General features: G+C 61.1%; 1 protein-coding gene across 2 annotated transcripts in view; it reads left to right on the forward strand.

Moving 5' to 3' along the window:
• LOC100928716 (BEN domain-containing protein 5) overlaps positions 1-8,332 on the forward strand; it is a 633,364-nt gene extending 625,032 nt beyond the window's left edge. For both annotated transcript variants that reach the window (XM_031969153.1, XM_031969154.1), the window contains 3 exons: positions 540-688; positions 4,562-4,775; positions 7,671-8,332. In XM_031969153.1, coding sequence (XP_031825013.1) covers positions 540-688; positions 4,562-4,775; positions 7,671-7,828 — 521 coding nt within the window. In that variant the 3' untranslated portion in view covers positions 7,829-8,332. The remainder of the gene's footprint in view (positions 1-539; positions 689-4,561; positions 4,776-7,670) is intronic.
• The last annotated feature ends 2,317 nt before the right edge of the window (positions 8,333-10,649 follow it).

Consider the following 10,649-nt stretch of genomic DNA (forward strand, 5'->3'; position numbering starts at 1 on the left):
GCTTTGACAACAGTCCTCGAAGCCCCCGCTTCCCTCCAGGACCTCCCGAGCGGAAGCCTGCCCCTGCACGGCCACGGACTCGGTGTGTGGTTCTGAGGGCCGGGGCTTTGGGCCAGGGCGCCCACATGGAGGTTCTGAGCCCCCGAGGCCGGGCTGCCTGGCCCCTGAGCTAGTCTGATTTGGGAGGGAGGCAGGGAGGCAAGGGAAGGAGCCCTCACTAAGCACCAACTGCATTACCAGAGCGGTCAAGCACTTGAGGACAGCAGAGGCTCTGTCCACTTGGGCCCGGGACGGAGGGAAGGTGCAGAAGTAGGGAGAGATTCCCCTGAGCAGGCACCCTAGGGGCCCGCTCCCCCCGGCCCCCGCTCCCCCCAGCCCCCGGCCCAGCAGGCTCGCCCAGGACACGAGGATCGGCAGTAGAAGGAGGCCCTCTCTGCCCCTCTGTCTCCTCCTCGGTGCCCCGAGGGGGTCCCTGGTGAGGCTGCTTGCTTTCTGTTGTCTGTGGAGTGGCAGACGGATCTCTTTTCTTAACTGCCTAGGTCCTGCCATTGAGCTGGAAAAAGTAAAGTCAGAATCCCTTGAACCCGAGCCGGAATTCCAGAAGACTTTCAGTGAGGAGGCAAATACGTCGTCCTATTATCCTGCTCCCGCTCCCGTTATGGACAAGTATATTCTAGAGAATGGCAAGGTATTATCTGCACTCCTTCTGCACGGCTGTAGGCAGGGGCGAGGGTGCCGGGGGGAGGGGCTGGGGGCCCTTGGAGGGGCCGGTGTCACTGCTCTGCTGCTCCCAAGGAGGGCCTGCCCCAGAGCTCCCACAGACTGTGGAATCAGTACGCTCAACGCCTGTAATTATCCCCATTTCACAGATGAGGAATCCGAGGCTCACTAGGGCTGCACAGAAAGTAGGAGCGGCTCCTGGCCTTCCCTCTCCCCCCTACTGCGTCCTCCCAGCATCCCCCTCCGCCCCGTGGCTCCCTGTGGGGTTCCCTGGGTGCCCTTGGCACAAGGATGAGCGAGATGTCCGGGGTCAGGGGGCACAGAGCAGGGAGCTCGGGGAGCCTTTGAGGGCCCCTGGAGCCAGCAGGAGGAAGAACACTCGAGTCTGAACCCCAGACCTGGAAGGGGCCTTGGGGGCCATTGAACCTAACCCCCATTTTGCAGAAGGAGAAACTGAGGCCCATTGAGAAACAATTCCCCCACAGTCCTCCAGCAGCAGCTACCCGTGGTGGGCTCTTTCTGCTCTGCCAGCGACACGGGCGGCCACCTTTTCCCATGGCCCGGCTGTACGGGACTCAGGGGCTCCTTCTTCCCCAGAGGTTTACTGGGCTGCTTCTGCAGGGGATGGGCTGTGGAAGAGCCATCAGCCAGAGCCCATGGGTGGAAGGGAAGGGCTGCAGTCTGGACCCCCAGAGGGGCCCTGTCAGGCTCCTACTGCCAGCTAGCCTGAGGGGCACAGTCAGAGAAGGCCTAGCAGGGGGCCCAGAATCACAGAACAGCCGGAGAAGCGACCTTAGAGATGGCTCATCCAATCAGGGGGGAGTGAGGGCCCCGGAGACCCCTGACGCCAGCCTGCTCGCTTAGGGTGGGAAGCTAGGGCAGTCACCGGGGGGGGGGGTCAGAGAAGGCTTTGGAGTCCGGCTCTCCTGGCTGCACAAACCACACCACACTGCCCTGAGACCACGGGCATTGTGGTGGGGGCCGCACGGGCATCGAGGTGGGGGCTACATGGGCATTGTGGTGGGGCTGCACAGGCATCGTGCTGGGGGCTATGGGCATAGAGGTGGGGGCTGCACGGGCCTGCTCAGCTCTGGGCCACCCTCGAGGGGTCCCTAGGAAGGCTGGCCATCCACAGGTGGGCGCCTCCTCTGCAGGTGTTGGCCCTCCTCAGGGACATCTCCAGACCCTTGTCTGTTGGACTATCCGAGAGACTCCCAGGGAGGGCCCCTGGCCCTGCACACATGGTCTCCTGTCCCTTTTCCTTCTGTGAAGGTGCCTCTGGTTCTCAGGGACAGTGCTTGGGCCTGGGATGGGGCTGCCCATGCCAGGCTTGGGGAGCACCTCGACCTCCGGGTCACACGGGATCCCCAGACCAGGGTCCTGGTCACTGGCCTCTCAAGGGGGACAGAGTAGCCAAGACAGGTGGGGGAAGGGCCCGGGGAGTTGTGGGTCACAGTGCAGGACCTTCTGGAACATCCCTTCTTCCCCCCAGTTTCTTTCAGCCTTGCAGAGCCCAGGAGTGTGGACTCAGGGCGACAAGTATCCTCCTCCTTTGAGAACACATTCACGGCGTCTCTCTCAGAGACGGGCAGAGCTCAGTGGGCGGGACCCGTGGCTTAGCTGCAGTCTGGGCAGTCTAGGAGCCGGTGCCGTTGGCTGGTGACCACCCTAGGAGCTGAGCACCTGGGGGACAGCAGGGACAGGGTCAGAGGCAGCAGGGCCCGGGGCGGCCTTGGTGCAGGACAGGACTCGGGAACTTGGGGAGCACTCCTACCCCCACCGCAGGTGACAGAGCCTGGGTGACGACGCTGTCTCCAGGGGGCTCTTCAGATGGGGGAGGCTGGGGGCTTCTGGGGCGCGCCTTCCTGAGGGGCTCCGTCCGGCGGGCGCAGAGGAAGCTGCCGGCTCAGCGTCTTTCCCCGCGCCACGTTTAATTCCTAGGAACGTGGGTTGGGGGCTTAGGAGCCTCGCTCTTGTGACCTCAGGAACGAAAAGCACAGAAGTCTGTTCACATCGTTATTTTTCCTCTGATTTTTCTGAACGATATTTCATTAAGCATTTCCCAAATACAATTTTTTTTTGTTTCTGTTTGTTTTTTTCCTGAGGCAGTTGGAGTTAAGTGACCTGCCCAGGGTCACAGAGCCAGGAAGTGTTAAGTGTCTGAGGCTGGATTTGCACTCGGGGCCTCTGACTCCCGGGCCGGGGCTCTCTCCACCCCCAGTTATATTTGGGAAGATTTTTTTAACACATTTTTGAAAATGTGGGATTCCCCATTCCCTCCGTCCCTCCCACGCCGGCCTTCTCTCCCTCTGAGCTCCAGCCTTGCCCTTCACGGTGAGAAGGGCCTCGATGGTGCCCGTCAGCCTCGTTGCCCGCCTTCGGGGCGTCCCCGGCAGAGCCCTGTGGGAGCGGGGTGACAGCTGAGGGGGGCGGGGCACCACTGGCCCCTGCCTTCTTCCCGCCGGCCTCCCTTGCCATCCTCAGCAGGAGGGGCGGAGCCAGCCGGGCTGTTCCCCCGGCACAGCTGAGACTAGTAGTCTTGGGGGCCTGTTGTGGGGGGGGGCTTTCCCAGGGGAGGTCCTGGAGCCGGGGCAGCCGTGCGTCCCCGAGGCCTTGTTCCATGTGCGCCAGCCCCAAGTCAGAGCGGGCTTTATCTCCTCGGGGCTGCTGGGAAGAGCCGCTCCAGTGGGGGGCCCAGAGAAGGAGGCTCCTCCAAGCTCCCGTCAGCCCCCGAGGGACCTTGGCCTCCGTTTCCTAGCCGGGGGCAAAGTCTTCAGGACCACAGACCAGATGATGGTTCTCCCATCATCTCTCCCCCGGTGCCCCCAAACCCGCCCCCCGAGAGCTGGCGGCTGAGGAAGGGGGCTGGGGGACTTCTGGGATAGAGCTTGGCCCCAGCCCCATTCACAGCCAGTCGCGGTCAGGACTGGCCGCCAGGGGACGCTTTGGGCAGCGTCCGCAGTCCTCCTCAAACTGGCTTTTTTTTACTCACAGAAAGGGTACAATTCTTTCAGCTAAGCATTATTGAGCACCTACTGTGTGCCAGGCCCTGAGCTAAGTGCCAGGGACACAGAATCAGGTGCCTTTCAGGAGCTCCCAGCAGCACGCACAGCTTGGGGCAAACAGGCCAGGTCAAGGGGGCTGGGGGGGAGGGGGCTTCTGCACCCGCAACCCTGGCGTGAGGAGGCAGAGCGTGGGGAGCCAGAGCCCCCGGATCAGAAGGAAGCCAGAGTGGGAGGGGCAGAGGACAGCAGGGAGCCCTCGGGGTGCTTGGCTGGGGTGGGGGGGTGCCTGGAAGGGCGGGGAGGGACTTCCGCTGGTAGGGAGCGTGGCCCAGCAGCGGGGCAGTGCCCGTCTGGCTTTGCTCAGCAGGAGCTCCCACACCTCTGCCCCTGGCGGAGCTGCTCCCTCCCACCCCTGTCTGTGGCTCAGACCCCAGACACACTCTCTGAGAGAGGCCTTGGAGACCCCTGCCCAGTAAGAGGCCCCAAGGAGGCGCGGGCGGACTTGCCGGCTGTTTTCAGACCTGGCTCCCAGACTCGGGTGTGGAAGAAGGGGACGGCTCACTTGCCAGCTTGGTGACTCGGGGATTCTGTTCTTCTCTGCCCTCAGTTTCTTCCCCTGTAAACTCAGGGCATTGGGCTGGGCGGTCTCTCAGGGTGCCCCCGGGCACCCCCTTTGATACTGGGCCAACAAGGCTTCTCCGTGGCCAGGCTGAAGGCCCTGGGTGGATAGTGCGAAGGGGGGGATGACACGGGCAGACCTTCGGGGCCCCCCAGACTGGGTCAGTGTGCCCTCGGTCCCAGGTAACCAACCGTGGCTCTGGTTCCCACCCCTCCAGGTCCACCTGGGCAGTGGGATCTGGGTCGATGAGGAAAGATGGCACCAGCTGCAGGTCACCCAAGGAGACTCCAAATACACCAAGAACCTGGCTGTCATGATCTGGGGCACAGACGTGCTGAAGAACCGCAGCGTCACCGGGGTCGCCACCAAGAAGAAGAAGGACGCCATCCCCAAGCCGCCCCTCTCCCCTCACAAACTCAGCATCGTCAGAGGTGGGTCCTGGCCCACACGCGCTCGCTCGTACCCGGTGCCCCCCATCAGGACCAGGGTGCCAGGGAGCTGGTGGGCACAGGACTCGGGAGCTCTCAGCTCCAGTCTGACCCAGCGCCCCCTTTCAGGACCACAAGGTGCCAGGGAGCTCTTGGCTCCAGTCTGACCCAGTGCCCCTGTCAGTGCCAGGGAGCCTGGCAGGCACAGGACTCGGGAGCTCTCGGCTCCGGTCTTGACTGAGTGGGTCCCTCCCTGACAAAGGCCGGTCCCGGTTCTGAAGATCCGAACTCCTGTGACCTTAGCTGCTGAACAGGTCGTGGAGGGCCTGGCCTAGGAAGCTCCCCGGGAGACATTCCACGTTCCAGGATCTTGGGGCCCAGATGTTCTAGTCTTCTTCAGGTCGGCCATTGGGAGTTCTAGGTCCCTTCTCGCCTCCATCTGCCCTCCCAGTTGTAGTAAGGGCTCCTGGCAGATAGATCGCCCACGCTCACTAAAGGCCATTTCTTTCATTCCTTCATTCCCTCTGTGCTCCCAGGGCCGGCCCTCTGGGACTCTGTATAAAAAGGCGGGCCCGTTGCCGGGTCCTGGGCAGCCTGCGGCCCCTGCCCCTCCTCCGTGCAGCGATGGGCTCAGGTGCTCTCTCAGGCTCCCCAGAAGGGATGGTCCCTAATCTGAATGTTTAAAGTCCGGCTGCTCTTTTTGTTTAAAGTCAATGTCTGAAGTTTCATTTTAGCGGTTAACATCCAGACCCAGGGCTGAGAGGGGGAAGGCAGGAAGGTGAGCCCGGAGCTGGGGGGCTCCAGGAGAGCCCTGGGGGGGACGGGAAGACAGGGAAGGGAAAGGCAGAGTTCTGGGGGTGGGATATTGGTGGGTGAGCATCTTCCCTGCATGTGATGGGCTGGAGGCCAGGGACGCAGGAAGGGGCATCGGCCCGAGGTAAAGGCAGGGGTCACAGTGGACCACCAAGGAGATCAGGGAGCATCACTTGGGGTGAATGGTAGCCCCCAAGTTCAGATGGGGCCGGGCTGGGAGAGATGGGTGAGATGTTGAGCCCTCGAGGTCCTGGTGAGCTAGAGACTCCCCAAAGAGAAGTGACATGAATGCTGATAAGATGGGAAACAGGACTGAAAGGGGCCCCCAGATCCTCCATCTCCTGCCCCTTTTCATAGAAAACTGAGGCACAGAGCTCAGGGGACTTGCTCAGGGTCTCACAGAAGGATTTGAACCCAGCTCTTCCGACCCAAAACCAGTGGACTTTGTCCTTGCCCTCCTACTTGTAACTGCCCTGGGCTGGTGTGTGATGGAACGGGAAGGGCGGGGGCCGGCTCTGAGCTTGGGGCATGACTGGTGGGCATCTCTGGGGAATGGGACCCTCTACAGGGTCTCTACAGAGGCCTAGTCCTGGGGGAGCACCGAGGAACAGAAGAGGAATCTTGACCTGTCAGGGGAGGGCTGGGAGGGGGCTTAGAACAAAGGATGTCGGAGCTGAGAGGGGGCTTAGAACAAAGGATGTTGGAGCTGGGAGGGGGCTTAGAACAGGGGAGGTCAGGGCTGGGAAGGGGCTTAGAACAGAACTGGAGATGCTGGAGCCCAGAGAAAGCTCGGCACACAGAGCCCAGAATTTCCGGGCTGGGACACCCGAGCCCCTTCTTGTACAGATGTGGCTTCCGGAGGGGAGGGCAGCCCAGGGGTCCCAGCTCCCTCTACTGAAAATAAAGTGACTTTTGACTTCTCCTGCGGCCCCTCCCCAGCTGGGACTTCTTTGCTTTCGGGGGCTGCACTTGACACCTCTTCCTTCTTATCTTGTTGGCTAATCGCCATCGTCTTCCTTGTATCCTGACTCTTTACCATCTTGTTTCACCGGATCAGGGAGGAGTCCCCAGAAGGGGGCAGGGGGGGCATGAATCACCCTGAAACAGGAATGCTCCCCCCACTCCTCCCCACCCCACCCCCCGCAGACGCAGACGTTTCCCAGACCTGGGTGACTGGAGAATGGCCAAAGAAAAGGGGGGTGAGGGGGGCGGGCAGAGACAGGAGACAGGCTTGGGCCTGAGTCAGGGGGGCTCCGAAGGAGGGTGGCCCCAGACTCCGGGGAGGAGTCCTCCCTTGGGGGGCTCCGGCCTCCTGCCAGGCATCCTTTAGTCCCCCTGCTTTTTAGGAGGGAGGGACGGAAGGGGATTCGGGACCAGGGGCTGTCAGGAGTTTCGGCCCAAGCCCAGTGCAGTCCCCACCACGGCAGCCCCCAGGGGAGCAGGAAGCTTCTGGCAAGCCCCCCAGCCCGTCCCCGGAGGGAGGCCCCCATGATGGGGGAGTGCTGCCCCCCCAAGCCCGAGGGGCCCTTTGGGTGCTGGCAAGGACACTGCCCAGCCAGCTCCTCTCCTGGCTCCCTGTGCCCGCCCGGGCCCCTTCATGCTGACTCCCCCTGCTCAGTTGGGCGGGTTTAGGAGTCATTAGTCTGACCCTCTCATTTTACAGATGAGAAAACTGAGGCAGAGAGGGCTGGCCCGGGGAAGGCTTCCTACAGGACGGGGGCAGCTGCAGCTGCAGGGGGCGGGGCATGAGAGGCTGCGAGGGACAGGGAGGCAAGGGGAGGTGTGTGTGTGTGTGGGGGGGGTGTCAGGGAGGCTGGAGAGGCCTGGGGGGGTGGCACCCCAGAGAGGCTGGGGGGGTACAGCTGGAGGCCCCGGGGAGCTCCCGGCGCGGGGGAGGGCAGAGGGCCGCGGAGGGAGGGCGGGGCCTCGGGGGGAGGGCAGAATACCGCGGGGGGCGGGGCCGCGGAGGGGGGGCGGGGCCTCGGGGGGAGGGCAGAATACCGCGGGGGGGCGGGGCCGCGGGGGGGAGGGCAGGGGGCCGCCGCCGGCTCTCCTCAGTGCGCCTTTGCCCCCTGTCTCCCGCAGAGTGTCTCTACGACCGGATAGCACAAGAGACCGTGGACGAGGCCGAGATCGCACAGAGACTGTCCAAGGTGAACAAGTACATCTGCGAGAAGATCATGGACATCAACAAGTCTTGTAAGAACGAGGAGCGCCGGGAGGCCAAGTACAACCTGCAGTGAGGCGGAGTTTCCGCCGCGCGGGGGCGCTCCTCGGGCCGCGCTGGGGGCGGGGTGGGCCAGGGCAGCCCGCGGAGGGGGGGGGGGGCTCGCGCCCACGGGCGCCCCCTCCCGGCGGCCCGCCCAGGATGCACCCGGATGTTGGCCACGCGGGTCCGGAGGCCGAAGACCCGGGCTCAGAGCCCGGCGCCAGCCCCGAGGAGACCCGGGCCTCCCCGGCCACACTTGGGCTCTCCGGGCCTCAGTTTCCCCATCCGCCCAATGGGGGCGATAACCCTTGCACTACCTACCTCACAGGGCTGTTGTGAGGAAAGCGCCTGAGAGACTTGGGGGCTCTGGGAGCGCTTGTTACCGGCCGCCCCGGGAGGCGGGAGCCGGAGCCTGGGGGGGGGCGGGGAGGGGCCAAGTGCTTGCCCGGCCGGGGGCGGCGCTCGCGCCCCCGGGGCTTCTGTCTCTATCTCTGTCCGGATGTTTTGTGGTACAATAAAGCCTCATGATTTCTTTGAAGAGTCGGCAGCTGATTGGGGGGGGGGGGCGGCCCCCCCCCTCCTCCGGCGCCTGCGCGCCTTGGACCCGTTGCCCGAGATTCGATCACCCCTTCGCGGGTTCGGGGCTGCGGCCAGAGCCCAGGGGCAGTTCGTGCGCATGTGCGGCCTGCGCTGGGGGGGGGGGGTGAGGGGAGGGGGCGGACCCGGCGCCGCGCCACTTGTGACCCGCAGGGGCCTCGCGTCGGGGTGGGGGTGGGGCCGCCGGGGCCGTCCCCCGCCTTCTGGAAGGAGGCTCCCTGGCGGGGCTGGGGTCCGGGGTCAGGGCTAGGCGTGCGGGCAGCGAACGAACGCGGAGACGCTTCCCCAGGAGGGTCTGGGCGGAGCGGCGGCCCGAGGGCTCGGGAGGATGGGCCGCGGCCCGCCTGGGACGCCTGCGACCGGGAGCGTGGGGACGCACAGAGACGGAGCTGCCCCCGGGAGGCCGCCGTCACTCAGCAAGCTCTTCTTTCCTCCTGGTGTTTTGTTTCCCAGTCCCACAAATGCAAAGCTGGCTTTCAGCTCGCGCTAGTGAGGGAGTCCGAGTCCGGGCCCCGAACACCCGGCCGCCCGCCGTGGTACATCGGTCACTGAGAAGGAAACCTCGGGACAACAAGGGGAACAGCAGGAGAGAGAAGCAGCCACCACCACCACCAGGAAGGGGCGGCCTCCGTCCCCGCTCGGCCTCCGCGGCGCTCCCGGTGCCCAGCGCTCCCTCGGTCCGGGACCGCACAAGAGCCGCGGCCCTCACGGCCGGCGGCCACGTGACCTCCGGGGTGCCCGGGATCTCCCGGCTCTGCTGAGCCGCAGCCCGCGTCGGTCCCTCCGGATCCCCCGAAATCCTGCTGCTGCACCGCTTACTCAGCCTCTCCCCGGCCCGTGGCAGCCCCTCGGGCTCCCGAGGGCCCGTCCCCTCCCCTCAGGTCCCTCTGGGACATAAGCCCAGAGCGTCCCCGCCGGGCCCAGGCTTCGGGCGCGGTCTGGCGGCTCACCGGGCACAGCTCCAGAACGGCGGGATCCGTTCACAGCGCCACCCACAGTGCATCCGGGTCCCAGTTTCCCTGCATCCCCTCCAACATCCATCATTGTTTCCTATCGTTTTAACCAATCCGATAAGTGTGTGGTGGGGCTTCAGAGCTGCTTTAATTTGCATTTCTCTAAACAGTAGTGATTTAGAGCACTTTTTTCAAGTGATTACAAATGGCTTTCATTTCTTTATCTTGATGGGGTCTGTTTGTATCCTTCGACCATTTATCCATTGGGGAATGATTTGTATTCTTATAAATTTGAGTCATTTCTCGATATATTTTAGAAACGCGGCTTTTTTCTCCCAGAAACAAACCATGGCTGTAAAAACTTCCCAAGTTTGTGCTTCCCTCCTAATCTTGGCTGCATTGGTTTTGTTTGTGCAAAACCTTTTTTATTTAATCTAATAAAAATTATCCATTTTGCATTTCTTGAAGTTCTCTAGTTCTTTGGTCATAAATTGTGGCAGATAAATATACCTTTTCTGTCCGTACTTGTATTGGTGTGTGTGTTATTTCTTGTGAGAGCTAATTCTGATGAGAATAAGGTTCACTCACCCACCTTCTCCTCCTTCCTTTTCCCCTCCACTGTAAAAACTTTTTTCTTGCCTCCTTTATGGCAGATAATTTGCTTCATTCCACTTTTCCCTTTCCTTTCTCCTAGCACATTACTCTCACCCCTTTATATATATATATATATATATATATATATATATATATATATATATATATATATATATATTAGAAATTATCTCCACATTCAACTTATACCTGTGTTCTCTGTGTGTGTGTATCATCTGCCTATGTAGGAATGTAAAGAGATTAACCTTAGTCACCTATGATTTCCCTTTCCAGATTACCCTTCTTATGCTTCTCCTGAGTTCTGTATTTGAAAATCAGAATTTCCATTCAGATCTGGTCCTTTCTTCACAAATGCTTGAAAGTCCTCTACTTCATTAAATGTCTACCCTTTCCCCTAAAAGATTATATTCAGTTTTATTGGGTAGGTGGTTCTTGGTTTAATCCTAATTCTATTGCTCACCAGAACATCATATTCCAAGCCCTCCAGTCCTTTAATGTAGATATTCCTGGGATTTTTTAGGAGATTCTTTCCATTTCTATTTTAGAATATCAGGACATGTTCCTTGATAATTTCTTGAAAGATGATGTCTGGGTTCTATTTCTTGATCATGGCTTTCAGATAAAGCAATAATTTTCATTTTCGAGGTCATTTTTCTAATGAGATATCTCACATTGTTTTCTATTTTTTCATCC

The sequence above is a fragment of the Sarcophilus harrisii genome, chromosome 4 (assembly GCF_902635505.1).
Source record: "Sarcophilus harrisii chromosome 4, mSarHar1.11, whole genome shotgun sequence".
NCBI lineage: Eukaryota > Metazoa > Chordata > Mammalia > Dasyuromorphia > Dasyuridae > Sarcophilus > Sarcophilus harrisii.